This window comes from Leptinotarsa decemlineata, unplaced genomic scaffold (assembly GCF_025532065.1).
Source record: "Leptinotarsa decemlineata unplaced genomic scaffold, Ldec_3_MD MMD2_tig00000505_RagTag_RagTag, whole genome shotgun sequence".
In the NCBI taxonomy this organism is placed as follows: domain Eukaryota; kingdom Metazoa; phylum Arthropoda; class Insecta; order Coleoptera; family Chrysomelidae; genus Leptinotarsa; species Leptinotarsa decemlineata.
The window spans coordinates 14,798,754-14,825,704 of NW_027412549.1; the positions used below are offsets into that span (position 1 = coordinate 14,798,754).

A 26,951-nucleotide genomic window follows, 5' to 3' on the forward strand; every position below is an offset into this window, starting at 1 on the left:
CGTAGCAGACTAAGCAATAATTTAGACTTGAGTGAACATAGGCATATTAGTAACTTAATAAAATATTTATAGGGACAGAATTTCTGAGATTCCAAATGACGAAACAATGCTTGGATAATTTTATAAAAATAGAGTCAATATGATCATTCCAGGAAAATTGGGAGTCAATGTTCAACCCTAAGAATTTGACTGATTTTTTCTGCACAATAGATTTAGTATTATCTCTAACTAATATACTGCAGTCCATTTCTCTAAAAGAGAAAACAATGGTATCAGATTTATTGCTATTTAGTACGAGGCCGTTTCTGGCGCAGTAATTAACCATATTAGTAACTGCAATATCAGCCCGGTCAGATAAACCTTCACAAGAAGAACTCAATAAGAAGGACGTATCATCAGGAAACTGCACAGTACAATGTTGTTGATTAATATTAGAGATGTCATTGACGAATAAGAGAAAGAGAGTAGGACCCAGGACACTACCTTGGGGAACACCTGTTGATATGTTACGATTTTCAGAATGATATATTCCAGATTTGAGCCTAACCTTAACAGATTGTGATCTGCCAGTCAGATAAGTCTTAATCCATTTCAGACTTTGGCCGCGAATTCCAGTATCATAAAGTTTATCGAGGAGAAGTTGATGGTATCAAATGCACGTGACAAATCAAATAGAATACTGATCGATTTTTCGCCATTTTCAAATTTGGATAAAACATGATTAACCAGAGAAAGAGTAGCATCTTGGATGGATAAACCAGATTGGAATCCATATTAGCTCTTTGCGAGTAGGTTATACTTTTTACAGAAGGATACACGCCTGTTGAGATAGGATTTTTCGAAAATTTTTGAAAATGAAGGCAGCAATGCAATACCTCTGCAGTTGGAGATTGAGTGCTTATCATTTTCTTGTGAACAGGAACAACAATAGCATGTTTAAGACACGAGGGAAATGAACCCTCAAGGAAAGGGAGATTGAGTAGGTATGTAAGTGGTTCAATTATTAGTTCAGCAACATACAACAATACTCTATCTGGTAATTCATCAATGCCACTAGAGTTCTTAGACGATATGGACTTGATGATATCAATAAGTTCAGTTTCGTCTAAAGGATGAAGAAAAAACGAGTTTGTTTTTATATCGTGATGATGTTGTCGCCCATATTGGTAGCGAGAGTGGCTTTTTAGACGATAGTTCACAAATTTTTTTATCCAAAAAAACGGGGGATTATCACGAAAACATGGACGCCCAACGCTTTGAAGGATGGTTTGAATCCCTTCTTTCACGAGTCGAGCCAAAATTCGGTAATAATAATGATAATAACAATAATTTATTAAATCCTTCATGATCATAAGTTGATATAGGATACGCCGACATTATACATACATAAAAATCTTTACAAAACGTGAGACACAACAAATAAATACATGAAAGTGTCACAGAAACACAAGGAAAACAGAAAAAAAAAGTATATTAAATAATTATACAATACACTCTCATCTACTAAGATATTCAGCGACATTGTAAAAAAAACCGTTGATTAGGAATTTTTTCAGAGTTTCTTTGAAATGTATTTCTTTATTTTCCCTTTTTATGTAATCGGGATGATTATTAAAAAGCTTTGCTCCTACGTAGGATGTACTGTTCTCATATAAATTAGTTGAATGTTTTTTCAACCTAATGAACCATTTCTTGTTGGATATGTATGAGAATCTGAATTGCGGAGATGTTTGTGTAAATGTAATGGATAATAATAGTAATGGATACCGCTTCTTATCACAGCCGATTAGTAGAACAGCTGCCAACTATGACCACCAGAAAAGCAGACATGCAGAGTTGGTTAGGACAAAAAGGAATTCCATTTTTCGAGGACATGGTTGAGGCCGAGCTTATGAGTGTCAATAAACAGCATCGTGACAGATATCGCCAGCATGTGGTGGATACAATAACTCGTGCTGAAGGCATCACCATTTTGAGACTTCCTCCTCAGCATTATAGAAATAAAAGACTGGTATGATGCTAATCTCTTGTCATTTAATATCTCAAAAACTAGCATCGTCACCCTCCACCCTCCTCCAGTTCTCCACACTAGATATCTACCTGGGTACTCAATTAATAGAAAACAAAATGTCAGCAAAATTTCTGGGATTACAAATTGATAAAAATTTGGATTTTGAAGGTCACATAAGTAACCTATGTACAAACATTTCATCAGGATGCTTCGCAGTCAGAGTATCAGCAAATGAATTGGGCACTAATATGGCCCAATTCATTTGCTCTCATCGATTCCCATCTGAGATACGGTTAACTGTTTTTGGGGAACAAGTTGCCAATACATGTTTGATAGGGTGTTTGTACTACAACAAAGAGGAATTAGAAATATGTGTAGAGTTGGATTCAGGGATTCCTGTCGACCTTTATTCAGAAAGCATAAAATCTTGACCTTGCCTTCCATACTTGTATTGGAAATGTTATGTCTGGTGCAAAATAAATACAGGAAGAATTTTCATTTCTCCACGACGAAATACCAGAAATAAGCTCATTATAAGTTTACCGATTCCAATATCATCAAAAATTGAGAGGTCTTTCACATATAATGGAAAACAAATGTTCAACTATTTGCCAATTGAGATCAAAGGCATAACATGTACCACTAAATTTAGAAAGTATGTAAAAAAGCTTCTGATTTCAAAGGCTTTTTATTCTTTAGACGAATTCTATTCAGACAGAAATTTAAATTATATTAACAATTAATTTTAATTATTGTGTTTGAGTACCTACTGGTATTTAAACTAAGTGACTTTTTTAACTTTTTGTTTGATGTTTACATTTAGCTCTGAACTGTATAGTTGAAAATGTTTACCGAGTTGATACTTACTGTTATTTTCTATGCATTCAATTTATGCATCTATTTTATGCTTTATAGTTTTTATATTCTCATACTTACATTTATGTGTTGCATGAGAATATTCATTATTATTATTACTTCAATATGTAGCATATATATTATTACTTTCTGACTACTTTTTCACCCCAAAATGCTGAAATAACCAAATGTTCAAATATTACTTTCAATTTGTATAACTTATATTCTTTAAAATAATAACACCTTTGACAATAAATTTCATCTTCAACAATATCTTTCAAGTTGTGTAGGTATCTTATATTTCTTAGAATAGTAACACTTTGTCAATGAGATTTCATCTTCGACAATAAAGTACATTTTGATTTGATTTTGATTTGAATTAATCTGGGCTCAAATTAAGGGTTACGTAGCTCGTGAAAACGTGACATATAAAATTTTTGATGTCGAACGTTTATTAGAACTCGCAATGGAACGGATATGGAAACAAGATTGGGCTAATGCTGTAGCCCATGTGATCAAGGAAAAAGAGAAAATGTGGATATTGGACGGGATCGTAAACACTGTTTTCGACCAAATAATAATAGATTTAAGTGTGACTGGGGATTCCTCTTCGGACGAGTCAATGGATTCTGAAACTTCATAAGCATACCATAGGTAATTATTTCTTTGCTTTGTAGTTTTCTTTCTATATAAAAGGAACATAATAATTGTTTTGTAAATTTTTCTGTTTTTTTGAAGTAGGTACTGTATTAGGCATAACAAGAAAATGTAATGATTTTTACCATTGACACCAGGTAGCGCCACCTACTATAACAATTTTTACGTAATTACCTGTGTTCAAATAAATAAAAATATTATTTTGGTACGCCTCTGCAGAGTTGGTAAGAGGATTATCCGTTGGTCACTTCAAGTGCGACGTTGCTATTGAATCACCTTCAATTGAAAATTGTTATAGTATGAGGCCTTTGACCATGTGTTCCATGATGATTTGCTGGCCAAAGTTTGATACTATGGCTTGTCGTATCATTTTTGTTTATGGATCTTCAGCTTCCTGAAATAACGTTTCCTGCAGGTGGTCGTCGATAGATATCTCACGAATATCTTCACTATCAACGCTGGTGTTCCTCAGGGATCCACATTGTCTCCAACCTTAAATAACAATAACCTCCAAGGGGCTATTGCTACAACTGAGGCCTATTTTGAGCCAAAAAATATATCGTTCTACAAAATATACCATTGGGGACTTTTTTGTAGACCTTTTTAAGGTACAATTTTTGAACTATCTCGTAGGGTGCAGCCAGCGTTTGCAATGTAAGCGCAAAATATGTGTTTATTTACGACATCACAACAGAAACCTCTGAAAATATAAATGTTTCACTACTATATTAAGCATATCATGTACATAAATATAAACGTTCCTCTTGAATTCCTCTATTTATCAAAAAACCCGCGTAGTTTTAAAAATCCGATGCGTAGTATTAAAGATCTAAGCATACATAGAGACACACTGTGGAAAGCGACTTAGTTTTAAACCATGTAGTGATTTACCTCATTTGTAATATATTTTGTCATGAACAAGCTTTAGATCCCTATGGCCTCTGTGATTATCTTGTTCATTTTTGACTTCACTGCATTTCCATCAATGAATACGAAAATTAACATTATTATTATCCTATGTGACATTCAATTATTTGAAATGTTCCCAAACACTCGTATACGTAATCATCTGGGTCTCCTTTATTTTCGCCGCAGGAAAACGAATGATTGCCGTTCACCAAAAAAAGACGCAAGACGAGAAAGTGGTTATCCAATATTTGTCTAATACAGGGCGCCTGAATGTGAAGATGACCTTCACCATTAACACATGCAACCTTGTGAATGTAAAAGTAGGTATTCATAAAGATGGGTATTAATGTCTTCCTAAATGATATAAATTTAGGTGCAAATTGGGAAGTCAGTCATATTGATTCAAGTATCTCAAATACAAAACATCATGAAATCTGTGGTGAGTACTCGTAATCATTGTTATCTATTAAGTTGTGTCAAAAGTTTTGTCCGCTTTCACGAGCCTACTTCGAACTATAATATCTCAGTGAATACTTATTCGACTTGACCGAAATGATGTCTTTTAAATCAGTACACTTTTACCAACGCAACACAAGTCGATTAATTTTGTCAGCATAAAAATTGCGTGATCGGGATTCGATGCGGTCGATGAATGCCTTTTTTGCCTGGTCCTGATTGGCGAAGGTTCTACTGGTGACAAACTCATCGAAGTGCTTGTAAAGCAGGATCGGATCTCTTCTGTCGACCAGTGCTGAGTGCTGCTGATACAATTTTCGGTACATTTTGTCGATTTCCTTACAATAGGACTGTACTGTGCCGGTTGCAGAAAGTTATAGTGAATCACACCTGCTGCCAGCAGCACCATTCAATGACCATAGTCTTTTTTGGTAGGTTTTCGCCTTTGAGAAGTGCCTGGGTGGTTCATTGGTGTCCAACCACTGTCCTGAACGTCTCCTGTTGTCATAGAGGATCCACTTTTCATCACACGTGACGATCCGATCTAAAACAGGATCCTTTTGATTGCGCAAAAGCAAAGAAGAACGGACTTCGAAACGTGACAATTTCTGTAGATAGTTTTAATCGTGATGCACTCACTTTTCTAGCTTTTTGATCTTTCCAATTAGTTTTGAAGCGTCAGAAACCGCATGAGTCCTGACCCTCAGTTCTTCAGCCATTACACGCACTGTTGGTGATGCGTCGGTCTCCACCGCGGTCTTCAAATCCTCGTTCTGGATTACTGAAGTTGGACCACTTAAAGGTTCATCTTTGGAACGAAATTTCGCAAACCGACGTCGAACAGTGGGTTTATTAACATCATTGCCAAATGCCTAGTTGATTTTTCGGGCTGTTAAGGCAGCGCTTTCTTCAAATTTGAATTTGTAGAAAAAATTGGCCTAAAATCGCTCGTTGACATCATTAATAAGTAATATTACTAAGTAATATTATTAATAAGTAATAATAAAATAGTAATGAGCTGAAGAAGAGTAAAACATTATTATTTGGAAACAAATTAACAGCTTTAGTGTATACAGGCCGTTTCTTTCATCATGTGGTAACATTATTATATTCCAAACCGTAACAAATACGAAGACGATTAAATGGGAAAAAAAGTAACTATCATCAGGAACAATACAATGGTCGATGAAAATTTACGAGGATACTTGCCGTTCTCGAGTTATACGGGAAAAACCAACAATGCTGTTTTTCGTTTTCTTCGAATGGAATTGTTATTTCGGAGATTATCAAAAAATGAAGAAAAATGTTATTGTATTCGAAGTGTTATATAAGGATGTAGTATTAAATATTCGATAAACCGTTTCGTGTTAAAATTGCCACCATCAACTATTTTTTTAAATACGGACCTGTCTTTTTCATTACAGATATTGATTGAGCAATAAATTCATAGTCCAATGGTGTATCACATTTGATATTTTCATAGCGTTTCATTTGAAATTACTTCCATCATCAGTGACAACAATTTAAAATTATACGATCCTGTCGTTTCATCTTTTATGAATTGTTTCGATTTCTCCGAAATATAATTCAAACAACCCAATAAATTCGACATGTAGGTATCCTAACACGATGAAAAATCGTACTTTTTGGTTTTGGAAATTTGTAATCCTTCTTTCAAGGCTTATTTATTTCTCCCTAATCAATCATAATTCGTAATATTTGTATAATTCTCAATCCTGGAAGTAACGAAAAGATCAGTTTTTGGTCAAAATTCGATTGTTGTATAATTAGGTATGATCAAATAGCATCTCAATTCATTTACCATAGGGATATGGAGCCACAAAGACATTGAAACAGACAAGATTTTGAAACTACACAATGATTCAATTTGAGCATCTAATTGCTCAATAGATTACTTGATAATATTGACGTTTTGTAATGAAATAAATTTTTTCTTATTAGTCTATCTAGTTTGAAAACATTGTCCAATTTGGGCCACTCTGAACAATTACTGGAAGATATTTCCTCATATTTCGAAGACTATGATCATGAAAATATCATTTTTGCTTTGGTATTAACTACTCTTCTGAACAGTGAAAGAGATTCGATGTTTAATGATTTTTACAATTTCAAGGCATGAGAAATTACATAATTAAACAAAATATGAGAACTGACATTGAAATTTGTTGCAGTACATCACATTGGCTTTTTTGGCTGTAGCATATGGCGCCACTACACCATTGAAGGATGCACCTTTGATACCTATTCTCAAACAAGACGCCGAGGTTAACTTTGATGGAAGTTACCACACTTCCTTCGAATCAGCTAATGGTATCGTTGCTGAAGAACACGGAGTTCTGAAAAATGCCGGTGACGAAAAGAATCAAGCCGAAGAAGTAGTCGGTTCCGTTTCCTACACATCACCTGAAGGAATCCCCATCGTACTCAAATATATCGCTAATGAAAACGGATTCTCAGCTGAAGGTTCCCATTTGCCACAGCCACCAGTAGATACAAACACTCCACCAGCCATCCCATTGGCAATTCTTCGTTCTTTGGAATGGAACGCCGCACACCCTGAACAAGAAAAAAGCAAATCCGCCTAAATGTTTCAACATTCACTGACTGAATTTTTATAATGAAATAAATAGAAACTATCAAAAATAACAGTTATTGTGGTTTATGGATTCTGAAATTCAGAGTATCTCAATCATTTTTGCATGTACCCGAATATAAGAGTTGAGTTGCACTGTTTGGAACCTTTGGTGTAGTAATGAATATTACTGAAGTTTTTTCCCAACACCAAATCGTTATTTTTAACACATCGACACGTGTTTCGATCACCAAGTGATCATCTTCAAAGAGGAAGATTAAAACTGTTTACTGATTCAGTAAACTCTCATGCCACACCTGGTTACTTTCACCACAATTCGAAAGTACTTCTAGATCCTCATTGAGATATGCAACCTCCTGCTGCCGGTGAAGATGTGTATCTGTGGTCGATGTTCTAAATTCCAAATGGAATGACGAAACATGTGTGCTGTCGTCAGCAAAGCAATATATTGGATTCTTGGATTTTTCCAATAAGTCGTTGATATACAATGGAAAGAGGGCTGGCAACAATATAGATCCCTGGGGAACACCAGCGTTGATGGTAAATCATTCGAGAGAAATCCATCGACGGCCACTTGCAGGAAACGTTATTTCAGGAAGCTGAAGAGCCATACACAAGAATGATCCGATAAGCCATAGCATCGAAGTTTGCCCAGCAAACCCTCATGCTACACACTTTCAAAGACTTTAAAAATATCAAGCGTAACAGCTCCTGATTCTCCATGTTCTTCGATTGCTTTATTCCAAATATGGGTGACATACGATAGAAGATCGTATGTTTGCGAGCGCTTTCGACAGTTGGTAGTACTGTCATCATCTGGCACTCCTCAAACTGAACTGGTCATCCTGTTATCTGTCTCTTTATACGGTCAGAGCGTCTTAACTCAGGTATTTCAGGTACTTTAGGTAAATTTGCCTGTATTTGTTCTTCATCAGGTACTCTTCTTCGTGTTAGATCTTCTCTAGGAATGTGTATGGTTTTGTTTTATATATTGAATGTGAGATCTTGTTGTGTTGTGTAAACAACTGTCGAAAGCGCTCGCAGATAATTAATAGAAGATATAAAGCCTCAAATCCTTTTTGTAGAATTTAATATTGAAATACTCAAAATAAAGGAAAATTACTTGCATCAATCAAATATATATATATATATATATATATATATATATATATATATATATATATATATATATATATATATATATATAATAGAAGGTGTTATCGAGTGTCTATGATTTAATTCAAAAAGGAAATGATTAGTCGGAACAACACTCAAGAAAAATTATTGGCAAAACCGCGGAATCTTAATAATTACAACACGAACACTATCAAAAATTAATCAACCTAACGCTCTTGAATGCAATCGGCTTTTGGTTCTTTTGGTCGAAATCCATGAAAAACCCATACAGGAAATATTGGACTTTTCGATAACTACCGCCATCTATATAAGAAGAGTTGGACTCTCTCTTCAATAATGTTTATATTCAGAACTGTATTGAAGTGAGGTGAAGCATTTAACTAAAAGATGGAGTTCGCTGTATTGTTTGATTCATTCTTTGAAATGAGATCAAGATGAAAATGTTTGGTAATAATTACTGATGGTGGTAACCATTATCGTGTATCGCGAAAAACGGATATTTTTACCGGTACACATCCGGTGGCTTTGCTATCAGTGGCATCAAATATCATGGAGAAAGCCGTACAGCACCTTAACCTCAAATATTTGGAAGGCTTTGAGATCTTGAGCGACCATCAATATGGCTTTCGTTAACAAAGATCAACAGTCGATCTTCTATCGTATGTCACTCATATTTGGAATAACGCAATCGAAGAACATGGAGAATCAGGAGCTGTTACGCTCCTGATTCTCCAGTCTTTGGAAGTGTGCAGCATGAGGGTTTGCTGGCCAAACTTCGATGCTATGGCTTATCGGATCATTCTTGTGTATGGCTCTTCAGCTTCCTGAAATAACGTTTCCTGCAAGTGGCCGTTGATGGATTTCTCTCAAATATTTTACCATCAACGCTGGTTTCCCCCAGATATCTATATTGTTGCCAGCCCTCTTTCCATTGTATATCAACTTTATCAACGACTTATTGGAAAAAACCAAGAATCCAATATATTACTTTGCTGACGACAGCACACATGTTTCGTCATTCCATTTGGAATTTAGAACATCGACCACAGATACACATCTTCACCGGCAGCAGGAGGTTGCATATCTCAATGAGGATCTAGAAGTACTTTCGAATTGTGGTGAAAGTAACCAGGTGTGGCATGAGAGTTTACTGAATCAGTGAACAGTTTTAATCTTCCTCTTTGAAAAGGATCACTTGGTGATCGAAACACGTGTCGATGTGTTAAAAATAACGATTTGTTGTTGGGAAAAAACTTCAGTAATATTCATTACTACACTAAAGGTTCCAAACAGTGCAACTCAACTCTTATAATCGGGTACATGCAAAAATGATTGGGATACTCTGAATTTCAGAATCCGTAAACCACAATAACTGTTATTTTTGATAGTTTCTATTTATTTCATTATAAAAATTCAGTCAGTGAATGTTGAAACATTTAGGCGGATTTGCTTTTTTCTTGTTCAGGGTGTGCGGCGTTCCATTCCAAAGAACGAAGAATTGCCAATGGGATGGCCGGTGGAGTGTTTGTATCTACTGGTGGCTGTGGCAAATGGGAACCTTCAGCTGAGAATCCGTTTTCATTAGCGATATATTTGAGTACGATGGGGATTCCTTCAGGTGATGTGTAGGAAACGGAACCGACTACTTCTTCGGCTTGATTCTTTTCGTCACCGGCATTTTTCAAAACTCCGTGTTCTTCAGCAACGATACCATTAGCTGATTCGAAGGAAGTGTGGTAACTTCCATCAAAGTTAACCTCGGCGTCTTGTTTGAGAATAGGTATCAAAGGTGCATCCTTCAATGGTGTAGTAGCACCATATGCTACAGCCAAAAAAGCCAATGTGATGTACTGCAACAAATTTCAATGTCAGTTCTCATATTTTGTTTAATTATGTAATTTCTTATGCCTTGAAATTATGAAAATCATTAAACATCGAATCTCTTTCACTGTTCAGAAGAGTAGTTAATACAAAAGCAAAAATGATATTTTCATGATCATAGTCTTCGAAATATTGGAAAATGTTTTCAAACTAGATAGACTAATAAGAAAAAACTTATTTCATTACAAAACGTCAATATTATCAAGTAATCTATTCGGACAAATTAGATGCTCAAATTGAATCATTGTGTAGTTTCAAAGTCTTGTCTGTTTCAATGTCTTTGTGGCTCCATATCCCTATGGTAAATGAATTGAGATGCTATTTGCTCATACCTAATTATACAACAATCGAATTTTGACCAAAAACTGATCTTTTCATTACTTCCAGGATTGAGAATTATACAAATATTACGAATTATGATTGATTAGGGAGAAATAAATTAGCCTTGAAAGAAGGATTACGGCAATACAAAAATTTCCAAAACTAAAAAGTACGAATTTTCATCGTGTTAGGATACCTACCTGTCGAATTTATTGGGTTGTTTGAATTATATTTCGGAGAAATCGAAACAATTTATAAAAGATGAAACGACAGGATCTTATAATTTAAAATTGTTGTCACTGATGATGGTAGTAATTTCAAATGAAACGCTATGAAAATGTCAAATGTGATACACCATTGGACTGTGAATTTATTGCTTAATCAATATCTGTAATGAAAAAGACAGGTCTGTATTTAAAAAAATAGTTGATGGTGGCAATTTTAACACGAAACGGTTTATCGAATATTTAATACTACATCCTTATAGTACACTTCGAATACAATAACATTTTTCTTCATTTTTTGATAATCTCCGAAATAACAATTCCATTCGAAGAAAACGAAAAACAGCATTGTTGGTTTTTCCCGTATAACTCGAGAACGGCAAGTATCCTCGTAAATTTTCTTCGACCATTGTATTGTTCCCGATGATAGTTACTTTTTTTCCCATTTAATCGTCTTCGTATTTGTTACGGTTTAGAATATAATAATGTTACCACATGATGAAAGAAACGGCCTGTATACACTAAAGCTGTTAATTTGTTTCCAAATAATAATGTTTTACTCTTCTTCAGCTTATTACTATTTTGTTATTACTTATTAATAATATTACTTAGTAATATTACTTATTACTGATGTCAATGAGCGATTTTAGGCCAATTTTTTCTACAAATTCAAATTTGAAGAAAGCGCCGCCGTAACAGCCCGAAAAATCAACTATGCATTTGGCAATGATGTTAATAAATCCACTGTTCAACGTTGGTTTGCGAAATTTCGTTCCAAAGATGAGCCTTCAAGTGGTCCAATTTCAGTAATCCAGAACGAGGATTTGAAGATCGCGGTGGAGACCTACGCATCACCAACGGTGCGTGTAATGGCTGAAGAACTGAGGGTCAGGACTCATGCGGTTTCTGACGCTTCAAAACTAATTGGAAAGATCAAAAAGCTATCAAAGTGAGTGCATCACGAATCAAACTATCTACAGAAACTGTCACGTTTCGAAGTCCGTTCTTCTTTGCTTTTGCCCAATCAAAAGGATCCTTTTTTAGATCGGATCGTCACGTGTGATGAAAAGTGGATCCTCTATGACAACAGGAGACGTTCAGGACAGTGGTTGGACACCTATGAACCACCCAGGCACTTCCCAAAAGCGAAAACCTACCAAAAAAGACTATGGTCACTGTATGGTGCTGCTGGCAGCAAGTGTGATTCACTATAACTTCCTGCTACCGGGCTAAACCATCACAGTACAGTCCTATTGTAAGAAAATCGACAAAATGTACCGAAAATTGTATCAGCAGCAGTCAGCACTGGTCGACAGAAGAGATCCTATCCTGCTTCACGATAACGCCCGTCCGCACGTTTCACAAATCCTCGTCCGAAAATTCAACGAATTTATTTGAAGGTGGTTGACAATGTTTCGTGGTGTATTTCATCAGTTCGGACTTTCATTGTCCAAAATAATATGAATCGATTTGAAATTCGTGAAAAATATTAAAAAGGTTAACCGAAAACAACAATTTTATTTGAACAAAAAAAACTGAAATTACAAAAAAAAATTATATTTTTCAGGAATTTCAAATCAATTTATATTATATTAGACAATGGAAGTCCGAACTGATGAAATATATCAACGAATTTAGCTTCGAAGTTTTGTTTCACCCACCATTCTCCCCAGAACTCTGGCCAACCGACTACCTTCTTTACAAGCACTTCGATGAGTTTGTCACCAGTAGAACCTTCGCCAATCAGGACCAGGCAAAAAGGCATTCATCGACTCCATCGAATCCCGATCATGCAATTTTTATGCTGACGAAATTAATCGACTTGTGTTGCGTTGGTAAAAGTGTACTGATTTAAAAGACATCATTTCGGTCAAGTCGAATAAGTATTCACTGAGATATTATAGTTCGAAGTAGGCTCGTGAAAGCGGACAAAACTTTTGACACAACTTAATAGATAACAATGATTACGAGTACTCACCACAGATTTCATGATGTTTTGTATTTGAGATACTTGAATCAATATGACTGACTTCCCAATTTGCACCTAAATTTATATCATTTAGGAAGACATTAATACCCATCTTTATGAATACCTACTTTTACATTCACAAGGTTGCATGTGTTAATGGTGAAGGTCATCTTCACATTCTGGCGCCCTGTATTAGACAAATATTGGATAACTACTTTCTCGTCTTGCGTCTTTTTTTGGTGAATGGCAATCATTCGTTTTCTTATATATATATATATATATATATATATATATATATATATTTAATATATATATATATATATATATATATATATATATATATATATTTATATATATATATAAAGAATACTCTTTGTTATATGGTCGAGCTTTCGAGAATGTTTATTCCCTTTATCAAGACATCTACAATAAATTGATAACATTGAAGCAAAATTGTAAAACAATAGATAAAAAGTACTTACTAACTTGAGGTTATATTAAAAAGTCGAAAATTTCACTGAGAAACACAAAAAAGTCCTTTTCATTATGTAGAAAAGTGTCACACATTAAAATTTTTTATGGTTTAAAGAAAATATATATATAAAATTTATACAGAAATAACATTTAGAGAATTTGAAATTTTAAATTTTATTTTAACGGCCATGCATGGCACTTACTAGTGGCGTGGTAGCAACTAGAAAGAAAGGAAACAGGAAATATCTGCAAATTGATAATTGACATTATGACATTTGAAGTTTAAAATTTGAAAATTGACAATATAACTAAACCAGGATTACCAAAAGGTTTACCAAACACTGTTGTTTGGTACAATGAAACATACATAACATACAATAAAACAGATTTACACTACAAATTAATAACAAAAATTCAATTAACACTGACATTAGGAATTTTATCTGAAAAATGGTAAGAACACTCAGTACATGATTTGGATGCAACTAAAGAGTAGCCAATCAGATTGATGAATTGAAAAGGAGGTGTTAACTTCTGAAAAATGATGAATTTTGGATTCAAAATTAGAAAAATTCGAAACAAAATGTGATGAAATGTAATCAAAATCAATCATTATTAGTATTGGTGAAAATTGGGTAACAGAAATCGTAGATATAATATGTGTGAACAGTAATAAGTGTCAAAATTGAAAAAATTTCAAAATTATTGTCATGAAGAGTAGCAGGCAGGAAAATTTTGTCTGGTTGCCAGGGGTGAATCAATAATGAGAAGCTTTTGAATTGACGCGAATTTTTTTGAAGAGCTGTTAGAAATAAAAAGGGAAAAGAAAGAGACAAGGCCGTTTTGCATATTTTTATCAATATAAAACCATCAATAGGAGCCAGAGTATAAATAATAATAACGAGAAAGGATTTTAGAGTGTCTGGAAGAATTCAAAATTCCAACCAGGGGAAAACCAATCCAGAGAAGCTGTACCAGTTTTGAGGTATTACAATATCATTTATAATTCCCAATCCATAAGAAGAATACATTTTGAAAATCTTGAACAATTCATAACCTCCAAATCGAATCAAAAGTTTTCCAGTCACAAGGAACTTCCAGTGTGAAAATCACAACTTCTGAACTTTTATTCATCAACGAACTTCATCATTTTATTTACAAGAACTATTATTGGATTTAATATTAGGAAAATTTGAAAAATTCACTGACATTTAGCACAGATATTTTTAGAATCGTTTCCCACGCACGAACCACAAACATCTTAAGTTTTCAAGTAACTAATTTGCCGTTACACGTAAATTTAACTGTACGGAACACAATTCTAAGAATATTTTTGTTTCAAATTTAACATTTACTGGAACATTTCTTAGCATAAGGTATTTTGGCGCAGTTTTAGGGTAATTTAAGTTTGATTTGACAAAACATTTACAAAATTTTACATTCATTATATTTTTTTTAACTTTGAGACAAAGTTTTATTTTCAAAAAACACAGACATACAAAATTTTATTCATAACACCTTTCCAAGAATTCTACTTTGAGAAAGAGAGCTGCATGAGCTTCGATTGAGCTGAGCAACTTTAAAGAATAGAGGTAAGATTTAGAGGTAAGGACAGGTATCTGCCATAGCACTAAGAATTTTGATATCACAGAAAATTTTCAAATTATTTGAACTATCAGAATAACAATCAAGAATCAAATTAATTAAATTATAAATACTCTTCTAATTTTATATTTTTATTTTGATCACTCTCATATTGATTTCAATCTAAGAGCCACCGGTAGACGTTTCAGCCTATTGGGCATCGTCAGTACCGAGCAGGCGGTCTTCGATTGAAGACAAAATGTGAATAGCCAAGTAAAGTACTGAATAAAAATAACTTCGTGAACGCAAGCGAAACATAAGTGGAACAACTTATTGGTGTGACACCCAAGTCAACTTGCCAAGTTTTTTATGTCAGTGTTGGTGGTTTGACCAATCAACCGACAACTGCAGTTGTTGAAATTTATTCATAACAAATATTTAAAATGTTATGAACTATATTAATGAAAAACCAGAATTATTACTGGTTTGGAAATCATGTAAATTTTTATCAATGTCTAATATGAAGGCATATATTTCACTGATGTGATCAATGTCTGATCTTCTATCAAAGCAATTATTTGATTTTAATATAAATGACATTTCCAAAAACAATCTTTTAGATGTATTTCTTTTAGTTGATAAAATTTGAGTTGAATTATACCCCATTATTATGACCTTCTTCTTTGGAGGTATAATTACTAAGAGCACATCTCTCAGGATAGGTTACTACCAAGGACCGTTATATAACATAGGATAGCTGGATGACTACAGATTTTCGCCAGTCGAGTAGAGCTCGGTGACGTCACCGCGGACCGATCTCAAAGTGTTCTCCATTACACATACGGAGCGAATATTACATTTTATATTTTTTGTTTTACTTTTGGGACATTTTTGTTCATTTAATCAATACAAATTGAGAAATTGATGTAGTAAAGTTTTTAAAAGAAAGTACAAACTTTATTCACGAAAATAGAACAAAAACTACATTAGGAAAGAACAATTAAATAAAATTCTTAATGGGTGCTTACTTTAACATACGTTCTTCGTTATTGAAAAATAAATTGTAATAAAGAAGTTAACTACATTTACATACCTATTACTATGTAATGATTATTTTTGAACATTAAAAATATAAATAATAATTTTAAGAATTATTACATAATAGTTTTTTCATTTTTTTAGCTAATTTCCGTTTCACGTCAGAATTTGGGGTACTGCAAATCTTGCGTTTACCTGCCCTTTTTAACTGACTGTCTAAAAACTGTTTTGTGTTTAAATAATTTATACGAATAACAGTCCTCAGTTTACAGAAGAGTTTGATTATATCCAAAGGTAAACTTTCTCTTTTTTTAATTTTTAAAGATAATTTTTTGACAACCATTGGGTCTCTCTCTAGTTTGTTGTCGCCATAGTAAATTTCAAAGTTCTTGTTCCACTGTTTAATTTTATTTAAAAATTCACTTGAGGGTTTAATAAGACCCCCAAATGAAAGCTGCTGTACCCATGATGGTATATTGGGAGAAAAATCAGATTTAATCTTATAAGTAAAATCACCTAGTTTTGGATGAGTCGTTTTAAATTTCTTTGCTATAAAACCAGCAATATACTCATAAGCATCATCTGTAGTTTCTGGTGATTTTGTATCGAGAGTTCCTGAAATGTCAGATGTTGAAAACGAACTTCCACTGCTACTACTTTGAGTTACTGTGCCATTAGAGGTGCTATTACATGCGTCTTCTTGAGGTAACTCGACAAAAACCTTAGCTTGTTCCAAAACTCTAGCGACCATATACTCCTCAGGAACCGTTTCTTGTGTGTTTACCTTGAAAACAAAAGTTAACATGCACATTGAAGCAATAAAAAATAAAATGTTTTTTATTACCCGAGCCTCTAAAATACCAGGATTTTTTCCTAAGATAATCATCCTTATTCTTTTCATGGCTTCTAATGGTGACGGGTGTTCATTTGGGCCTTGGCACCGTAGTTGGGAAAAAAAATTCCAAGGCAATCCTGATTGAGTTTGTGAGTACAGATGTAATGTACATCTTTACATTCGGCTGTGATATCCCGGTACAGTAACTTTAAAGATTCAATGGATATTATCATCCCTTTCTGAAATGTTTGTAAACATTGTTTTCCTTAGGCTCTCATGTCAAGTAGCATAGTTTTAACTTTATCTAAATGGTGTTCTTGTTCATTTAAATAAATTCCATAAGGAGCTTTCAAACGATTGGGATCAGGTGGTGTTTTTACATGACTGTTGAAAATATCAAACCAAGAATTAACATCGTTTATAAACATGCCAAGGTCTTCAGCAAGTTTTTTGTCGGGGCCAGGTTTGTATCGTAACAGAGCCTGTGCTGTATTGCGGGACAATAATTCGGCTGCTAGTCTTACGTTTTGTCGTTTACTTTTTTCAACAGTAATTGTACAGTGTAACAGTAATTTACCTGTGTATCAGTTAACTCTATTAAATTTTCCAACGATTGTTTACATATTTTAATATTTCCATCACTGTCTAGAACAAATCCTCTGTACGAAAGCCAATTACGGATGAGTTTAAGCAAATGTGGAGCATCCGCAAAAACATATATATTTTTTTCCGTCTGTGGATGGTTGAAATAGGTCTCATTTATATCAACAGATAAATCTTTCCACAAGCCAACATTACTGCTTCCACAGTCGCTGACAATTGCCACACACTGGTATGATATTTTATGCAATTGTGTAATAATGTTCATTAATATATCCTTCGTCATTTTTTGGTCGAAGCCTATATAAATAGGCTGCTTCCAAGTGGAAAAAAGGCTCCGAACCATACACACTTGCATTAAATTGTAGTTGCCTAGAACTTGATCTTCGCCAACATCATATTCTAAAGTAGATTTAACCTTTACTTCGTCGAAGGAAATTACTACATATTGTTCCATGATCGACATATTTTCTCCAGCTACTTTCAAAAAAGTGCACATCTTTCAATAAGCCTGGCTTTATAGTAATTTTTGATGCCCAACTCCTTAAAGTGGACAATGCTAGTAAAGGAAAATTTAGTTTAGTTCGCAAAAATACATAACATTTTCTGCTAAGATAACGAAGAGTAAAAGCAACAGCAATCTCTTCTGTAGTCCAATTCACGCGTTTCTTTTTGTTTAGAAGAATGGCAATTTGATTATCTGTCAAAAGTTTTTTCAATGCATTTAGGGCCTCTTCTTTCTGAGGAGATTTTTTTTCTTACTTTTCATTTTATAATAAACAAGCTGTTTTCTTTGTAAATTCAATCTTCGCTTCATATTTTCCATTTTTTTGCATAATTTAGAGTAATTTTCGCGGAGCTTTTCATACCGAATGGATATATCATTTTCTGATGCAATTAAAGCGTTGCTGATTATATGAGATGAACCTGCTAATGAGGATGGTTCACTTGAAATGGTAAGGTTCAAGTCGACTGAAGTAGCTTCTGGCTCCTTTTCGAAAATCTTATCCATTTCTTCTTTGTGACGTGTCACCTTTTCCTTTTTTAAATACCTTGCCTCTCGCGATGAATTTTTTGGTACATATGTTGTACAGGTTTGGGGCAGATTTAAACTAGGTACAGCACTTTTTTTTAAGCAGTTTCCTTACAGGCAATCCTAATAATTCGTTTCTCAGATCTCTTTCGTAATCATTGCTAGTAAAATGAACGGAACAAATTTGACTGATATCAGGATTCCATTTATCCGCTCTTTTGCAGCGTCTTATCCATTCTTTTCGTACAGTACCCGATACGAAATCATTTGCTTTAGGAAAGTTGTGGTAAACAATGTCTTTTCCGGTAAGTTTTGTTGACACACGGCAGTTGTTACAAACAAAAACAGCGCAACGACGTCCTGGCATGTTTATTGTAAAGAAATGCTTTCATTTACTAGATGCACGAAGAAGTATAAACACAAAAACCGTCACTTAACAACGTGTCTCATCGCGTTCACAGTCACACACCGCGATATTTCAACGGCTACGGGTCCGCGGTGATGTCATAAAGTAGTGGGGACTCGGTTCACGCACGACAACGTTGCTGGTATAGGGATCTGGCTATCCTATGTTATATAACGGTCCTTGGGTTACTACTATCACTTTAATGTGAACTGATTCTGTCTTTGAGTAGTCTTGACGTTTGGCCAATATATTCCCTACCTGTTTCCTGGCCTGTTTCCTGGTGGTATTTGAAGAGAGATGATGCTGGATGTACTATGCGAACAGCTAGTTCATGTTCATAGGCTCTGTTGGAAATTCTTCTATTGATCTGGCCGATGTAAGTTCTGGGATAGTTTGAACATGGTATTTCGTATATGCCCTATGCTTCATTGCGTATCGTATTCTTGGGTGTTCTTAACATAGTGGAGGTTTCGTTGTTGGCTGTGAATACTTTACGTTATGTTTCTTCAGAATTCGGCAAACTTTGTCAGTAACCCCATGGCTGTAGGGGAGAAAAGCTTTTGTCTGACTGGTCTGTTACTCGGGGGTGGGGTTTGTGTTTGGAGTCGTTGGATGGATCTTTGTATTTCATCATCATCATCATCATCGTTTATTTACACAAAAGAAAAACAGCAACCATAATAAGGCTATACATTTTGCAAATAAACATTGGGAAACCCACAGAAGCAACAGGTGTTGCTTGTGCGTGGTGTAAATAATGAGTATAAGGTTAACAAAAGGGTGAAATAAATATATACAGAACATTCAAAAACTTTGTAGACGTGTAAGTAGATATAAAATTAATCATATGTGGTATAAATAAAATAGATTAAAATAACCATTATAACAATCATAAGAACATCCGAGACTTTTATATATAAAATGAATCACATGTATAAGAAAAATCATTCGGATCACAAAACAATTGGACACGTGTAAGGATGAAATAGATCACATGGGAAGTGTAAATAAAATTTCTTACTAGTTGGAAATTGTCTTGCGAGAGCGTAACGGTTAGTTATTTTTTTTTTTTAATTTGAATAGAACATTTCAAATGGCATCATAAAATATTTGACCAATTTTCTCACGACGTTGGCTTCTAATTAATTTATCGACCGCTTTTGTCAGATGTGAAAATGATTCTAGGGAATGTATGCTATCTGGTAGGGAGTTGAATACAGTTGGTCCCAGAAAATTATAGGACCTCTGACCTACATTCTTGGATGCATATGGTATAATATATTTATTTTTGTGACGTGTGATATACTCATGGCTCGGCCGACTTAGTTTTCTCTTTTCCTTGAATTGATTTAGCACAAGTGTCTTATAAAATAATTGTCTTAGGTCGAACATCCCAGATTCCTCATACAACTTGTCACTACTATAGCGGAGAGACTTGTTCAACATTAGTTTTAAGAATTTCCTCTGTATTACGTTTAACGGATACAGGTAAGTTTTGGATACTCCTCCTCATCCTATTAGGCAGTATGTCAAATGACTTTGTACCAGACTATAATAAACAATTTTTTTTGTTTCAGATCCAATCTGTTGTTAAGTTGGCAGAACTTATAAAGAATAGTTCTTAATTTTTTCACCAAATAATTTATATGGAAGTTCCATCTCAAATGAGAATCTATTAAAACTCCTAAGTATTTTATATTTATTTATTTTATTTATATATTCGGGATACAAACAGAAAAAAATCCACTACAGTATCCACATAATTAAATTAATATTAAATTAGAGTAATATCTATACTACACATGTACACAGTGTCTAAAGTAAGGGATGAATTAAAATCAAATACAATAACAATAAAAACTGAATAATAGTTATTGACGAAATGTGGTGATTATAATTTATTAAAATAATCTTTCAATATTTTTTTGGCAGTAAGCAAAGAAGTATTAAAAATTTCGAAGTAGTTTGCGAGAGAATTACCCCATTTAACGCATCGACATAGAGGAGAGTTCTGCGAACAGTTTGTTCTCTTGAAAGGTAAATTAAATAATTCATGTGCTCTGATTGTTCTATTTGGAACATTTAAGTAAATGATTGATAATAACGATGGACAATTTATTTTGTTTGTTATTATTTTTTGTAAAAATAAAATATCTGATATGTTACGCCTATGTTCCAACGATACTAACTTGAGGTCTCGTCTAATTCGCAAAGTATCACTGTTTTCAGTAATTCGAATACCTTGTTTGTAAGCAACGAGTTTTAAAAATCGATTTTGAATACGTTCTAATACGTTCTAATTTGTCGTTGAAGATATTCTGAATGTATTTTGAATAGTTATGAATTGATATTGTGGCAAGGAAGATTTATAATTACAGAAAGGTAAGAAAAATGTCTTGTTGAAATTTAAGGAAAGTTGTTTGTAATCAAACCAATCTTTAATCATTTCCAGGTCTTTTTCTGCTTGTTCTTTGACCTCAAGCCAGGTTTCCCCAGAGTAGAAAACCGCAGTGTCATCTGCAAAACTAGTTATTTCACCTGAAGATCCTATAGAAAATAATTGGTTCACATATATACAGAATAGTACTGGACCTAAAACCGTTCCTTGTGGTACTCCATATTCAATTTTCCTTTCAGTACTTTTTATATTTTGAATTCTCACGATTTGTTTCCGATCTGTCAAATATGATTTCAATAATTTGATTGCGTTCCCTCTTATTCCAATGTTCTCCAGAGTGGTTAATAGTATGGAGTGGTTAACTGTGTCAAATGCTTTTGATAGATCGATGAAAACTCCTATTGACGGTTTGCTTCTATCTAGTGCTTTGTATATGCTATCAGTTAGCTGCAATAGTGCATTTTGGGTGCATTTCCCTTCCTGAAAACCAAATTGTGATTTTGATAATATTTTGTGTTTTTGGATAAATGAATTTAGTCTGGATTTAATTAACTTTTCTATAATTTTGCTGAAGTCTGTTATTAATCAAACTGGCCTATAGTTAACCACTTCATCTCTGCTTCCACTTTTATATATTGGAGTTACTATCGATGTTTTCAAGCATGATGGAAAGTGTCCAGTTTCTACAGCCTTGTTGAAAATATGCGTTATCGGTTCAGCGATGAATTCAGTAACTAATTTTAATGTTTCACCCTTTAAATTGTCAATTCCAGGTGCTTTTTGATTTTTAAGTCCTTTTATAATGCTTGAAACTTCTTTAGGGGTTGTAGGACTCAAAAATATAGATTTTTCGTTTATATATTCAGTGAATTTATGGTTTGATGCTCTATTGATTTTTTTTGCAAGTTCTTTTCCTGTATTGATGAAGGTACTGTTAAAAATGTCTACAATTTCATTCATATCATTAACCATGTTTCCATTTTCATTTTTCATAGATTTTATTTCAACTTTTTTCTGATCTCCACCAAACATTTCATTTATGTTTCGCCACAGGTTGGCAGCATTATTCTTGTTTTCATTAATTTTCTTTTATAGTATGCATTTTTTGTTTTTTCTATTATCTTTTCAAGCGTGTTTTTGTAATTCTTATACTCATCTTTGAGTCGTAAATTGTTTGGGTTGTTTTTGAGTTGTAGGTATATACTATTTTTTTATTTACCGATTTGACCAAAGATGTAGATATCCAATCTTTCCTTTTTTTTGGTTTCTTTTTATTGGTATATAACTGGTGCATTGCTCAGCGCCATATTGTAAATGTGCAACAAATCTCTCAACTACAATATCCAAGTTACTATCTGAGAAAATATTTTGCCAATTTGTGTTTTTTATATTTTCAATAAACTTTTTTTCATTGAGCTGTCTTATGGTTTTTTTCTCATATTTTTTTGGTTCAGTGTTTTTTCCGAATACTTCTTGAACAATAATGGTTGAGTGATCTGTTATATCTGTGAGAGTAACTATCGGGATTGAAAATTCGATATCTTGTATAGTACAGGGTTTAATAAAGATGTGGTCAAGACAAGCTGCAAGGCGCGTTGGTGCATTTATGAGAGATTTGTACCCGTACTCCGCCATGACTGTTAAGTAGTCATTGACGCTTTTGTCATTTTCGTCGAGGATGTCAATGTTCATATCCCCAACAATGAAATTATATTTATGATTATTCAATGCCTGGGTATCTAAGTAATTCTGAAGGTTCTGGTTGAACTGGTCTATACAAGTGGAGGGAGACCTGTAGAAGGTGTGGATAACTATGGGTTTACCAAAGAAATCTACTTCTAGTTTTAATAATATCGAACCATTGAAATGTATTAACTCGTGATCTTTGTAAATATCTGTCTTTATATATACGACAGTGCCATCGTTCTGGTTCAAATTTCCCTCATTATAAAGCATTTTATACCCTGACATGTTAAATATACTGTGATCTTAGTAGTTAGTTTAAGCCGATTTCAGAACCTCCCCCCACCACTTTCAACCTTGAAATGACCTCTACGTCACACGAAGTTGCGAAGGTGACTTTGAGGAGGTGTTATGAGTTTGTCCTTGAACGACCTTGACATGCGTCATACGGCAACGCAGACAAGGTGACTTTGAGGTGCTGTTTTGGGTTTAACCTTGAATGACCTTCATTCTTTTCCCATATTTTCGACAGGGTGACTTTGACTTCCAATGAATTCGAGCCAGTTTGGCACCCACACGATCTAACATAACCAAGGTGACTTTGAACGATTGTTTTGAGTTTGCCCTTGAACGACCTTGATCAACGTCACTCAACGCAGACAAGGTGACTTTGATGAGGCAGTGTTTTGGGTTTGACTTTGAATGACTTTCATTCACTTCCCATATTTTCAACAAGGCTTTCTTGAAGTTTTGAACCTACACAACACAACATAGTCAAGGTGACTTTGAAGGAGTGTTTTGCGTCTGACTTTGAATGACCTGCAACTACGTCACCCGATAAAGACAATATTATTTTGGAGTAGTGTTTTCGGACACCCAGCTTGTGGTGAAGAAGTACCCCCTCTTCTTCAACCACGTTCTATAAATGTTCGGAGGATCACCATTTCACATTCAGTTTGAATAACCCAACGTACTCGAATAGATGAGTGAAAGTAGTGCTGCAAAGTGACAGAGAGTATTACGTCAGGAGTATACACAGCAATCCAGGTGAACATATTTTATATTTGTATACCATAATTCCACTATATTCGAAATGGATCATTTGAAATTCAATATCGAAAAGATCAATTCTGCAATAATTCAACAAACTGTGGCTATGGAGCAGAAGCCTTTAATATCTTTGACTATCGATAAAGGTTATAAAATTGAAAAGATGTCGATGCTATCCACACGATATGGTAAATCCATTCAAGTAGTTTTGTTGGACGAGGAAAATAATACTTCTTTTAAATCATGGCTTCCAAAACGTGTCTCAGAACATTTTACGGAAGAAATGATTCACGAAGTGAATTCATCCAAAGCCAAATTCATTTTTACATATATCGGTCAAAGTTCTCAGGATTATCCTGGTGCTAAAACACGCTCACTAGTCAAATTCGATATTTTAGATTGAATATAACTTCAATATCTTTGTAAATAGTAGAAATATGGTATATTAATGTAAAATATGGATTAGCTCCCGCGCTTCAAACATGATAAAATTTCAAGTGAGTGTTTTTTTGCAGCATAATTTTCAAACTAATGAATGCATTTTGTGTATTTCCAGAGTACAAGCATGTGGATGCAATATTCAGCCGAAGAGTGGCCGGAAGCAGTCAATTTGGATTCTGCAATAAGGAGGTTGGCTTGGGAATTAGCCGACTTGAGTTTTGACGCTCTTCACTCATCAAACTATGATTTAAGTGTATGTTATGATGCTGAAGAGGTACGAAAACTTTTGGAGCTCAGTGAGAAATATGAACTTGGTGTGGCACTGTGCCATAAATATTCGTATGGAAGCGGAAATTTGGATGAGTTCTGTGAGCTAATGATTGAAGCAGACTTGAAGCATTTCCTTCACAGCATATCCGTTTACCTACCACAGAATATCATAGAGAAATATCAATTGGAGCCACAGAATCCCAACCCACAACCGGAAGAATCTTCAAATAATGGTGTTGTGAATATTTGAAATCTATTGTATACATTATAAAATCATGTTTCAATCCATGCTTGTCTATATCTGATTGTTTGGTAAATAAAAGGCAGAAGATAATTATTGAGTGTTTTATTATTTATCAATATCGAATACTCCATGGTGAATTACATGTCAATCTTATTACAATCCAGTCTGAACAGAGCCATTTAGGGCATTATAGGACAAAACAGCATCGTGTAGGATGAGTGCATATACTTTGGTGTTTGCTGGAAACTTCACCTTGCGTGTTTCGAATTCTATTTTGATGTCGACAGTAGATGACTTCATAGCATCGGGTTGGTGAGAGCAGTCGATGATAAATAGTGGATTGTTGCGAAAGCTACCAATATCCATCATGGGCTCACTCATAGCTTTATCGTAGTAGCTGCGTTGGAAGTTTTCATATGCATAGTAGGCTGACGAGTCTAACTTTTTGTCAAAATCTAGATTCCAACGCTCATATGGGTATACTTCAGAGTTTAGAGATAGTCGAATATTATTAATATTCGCATGTATGAATTTCGTCACATCTTTTGATATATTTTCAGATTGGTCGGTGCTTTGAAAGCCGATGATGATGTATCGAGGTCTTTCGAGGCTGTTGGTTGTCTTCACGGCCCAAATATCTGAGGATGTATCACGAAGTGTGGGTAATTCATAAAGGTCCCATATACGATAAGCCACCTTTACTTTTGCATTATTCGCATTTTTATTGATGCGGTTCAATAGCTTCAGTTTCTGACGATCTTCCGGCACGATGTGTCTGATTCTCCATTCTATTTTGTTGATTTCCAAATGAGCATCGACTTCTCCAATAAACGAATTTTTGAATGAGCGTGCAATAATCAAAATGAGCTCTTGCTTGACATTCAATACTCCTCTGTTGTAATCTTCAGCAAAACCCATGAGATACTTCAAGGGTAATTTACCGCTGAATACATTGCTGACGGAATCCAATATATCTTGTTTGTTCACATCAAGACCCCATCCTATTGGTAGTAGGGAATTTGCATGTGTTTGTCCAAATGATATCATCGTTTTCATTGTGGTAGTTATGCCGGGTTTTCGAACAACGGCCACTTGCTCTCCACCCATTTCATAGCGAATTTCGTCGAAGAGGAAGGCGAGGGCGTTATTGGATAGGTAGCACTGCTTCGTGTCATCAGATGGTGTGAACTTCCCCTCGATATAAATGTAACTGTCTGCAATATCGAGTATAAGGTCTTGAAAATTGATTGGAATTCGGATTTCATCTGAATTTTTGTAATATGGTGATCCATACGGTTTATATGTATGCTCGTGAAGGCTGATTAGGGAATGATCAAAGATGGGCTCCTCGAATACCTCCAGCTTATCACTTGTGGTTATGGTCGCCATGTTATTACTATTTTTTATATCGCACCTTCAAGCCAATAGATTTGAGAAAGTGTAAACTACTAGCGCTTAGTCTATATCTTGACCGTTTGGCGGGCGTACGTGGAATGAATCGACTTTTAGATTTTCTCTTCTTTAAATGCACATTATCATAGTCTCCACCTGATACATTACGCTGATTCAACTGCTGCCGCTGCTGTAATCGCTGGCTTTTAAAGCACAACCCCATTTTTTAGAAAAAATTATGGTGAAATCAATAGCCTTATCAATTATAATCATCTGCTCAGCGTTATGAAATGATAAATACTGAGTTAAAATTTCTTCAGCTCCTGCTTCATACTGATTTTTTTCACAGATGATCATCGCTCACCATCGTTTTTGCTCAATTGTTTGAATGCTTATCGAGGGTTGTTTTTTCATATCAGATTGCATCGATTTGATATCCTTCTCCATATGTTCACACTTTTTTACAATT

The 26,951-nt window shown here is 34.5% G+C and overlaps 4 protein-coding genes across 4 annotated transcripts; 3 read left to right on the forward strand and 1 right to left on the reverse strand.

Annotated features, from left to right (window-relative positions):
• The first annotated feature begins 2,013 nt into the window (after positions 1 to 2,013).
• Positions 2,014 to 3,509, forward strand: LOC141481891 (uncharacterized). The gene is made up of 2 exons (XM_074174235.1): positions 2,014 to 2,104; positions 3,325 to 3,509. The coding sequence occupies exons 1-2, from the start codon at positions 2,014 to 2,016 to the stop codon at positions 3,507 to 3,509; spliced, it is 276 nt and encodes a 91-aa protein (XP_074030336.1).
• A 1,207-nt stretch (positions 3,510 to 4,716) lies between these two features.
• On the forward strand, positions 4,717 to 7,555 carry LOC111509822 (endocuticle structural glycoprotein SgAbd-2). Its single transcript, XM_023165653.2, has 2 exons — positions 4,717 to 4,871; positions 7,081 to 7,555. The coding sequence occupies exons 1-2, from the start codon at positions 4,860 to 4,862 to the stop codon at positions 7,492 to 7,494; spliced, it is 426 nt and encodes a 141-aa protein (XP_023021421.1). The 5' UTR covers positions 4,717 to 4,859; the 3' UTR covers positions 7,495 to 7,555.
• Positions 7,556 to 10,014: 2,459 nt separating this feature from the next.
• LOC111509818 (endocuticle structural glycoprotein SgAbd-2-like) lies at positions 10,015 to 13,219 on the reverse strand. The gene is made up of 3 exons (XM_074174045.1): positions 13,163 to 13,219; positions 13,044 to 13,109; positions 10,015 to 10,489 (listed from the first exon to the last, which is right to left on the reverse strand). Exons 1-3 carry the CDS (start codon positions 13,202 to 13,204, stop codon positions 10,076 to 10,078), a joined length of 522 nt encoding a protein of 173 aa, XP_074030146.1. The 5' UTR covers positions 13,205 to 13,219; the 3' UTR covers positions 10,015 to 10,075.
• A 10,688-nt stretch (positions 13,220 to 23,907) lies between these two features.
• LOC141481809 (uncharacterized) lies at positions 23,908 to 26,495 on the forward strand. The gene is made up of 2 exons (XM_074174046.1): positions 23,908 to 24,632; positions 24,692 to 26,495. Exons 1-2 carry the CDS (start codon positions 24,618 to 24,620, stop codon positions 25,094 to 25,096), a joined length of 420 nt encoding a protein of 139 aa, XP_074030147.1. The 5' UTR covers positions 23,908 to 24,617; the 3' UTR covers positions 25,097 to 26,495.
• Positions 26,496 to 26,951: the final 456 nt, after the last annotated feature.

Coding starts and splice junctions, on each gene's coding strand:
- LOC141481891 (XM_074174235.1), top strand. CDS start 2,014: ATGATGCTAATCTCTTGTCATTTAATATCTCAAAAACTAGCATCGTCA. Junction 2,105..3,324: donor CACACTAGATATCTACCTGG/GTACTCAATTAA, acceptor AACGTTTATTAG/AACTCGCAATGGAACGGATA.
- LOC111509818 (XM_074174045.1), bottom strand. CDS start 13,204: ATGACCTTCACCATTAACACATGCAACCTTGTGAATGTAAAA. Junction 13,110..13,162: donor GCAACCTTGTGAATGTAAAA/GTAGGTATTCAT, acceptor ATATAAATTTAG/GTGCAAATTGGGAAGTCAGT. Junction 10,490..13,043: donor AAAACATCATGAAATCTGTG/GTGAGTACTCGT, acceptor AATTTGTTGCAG/TACATCACATTGGCTTTTTT.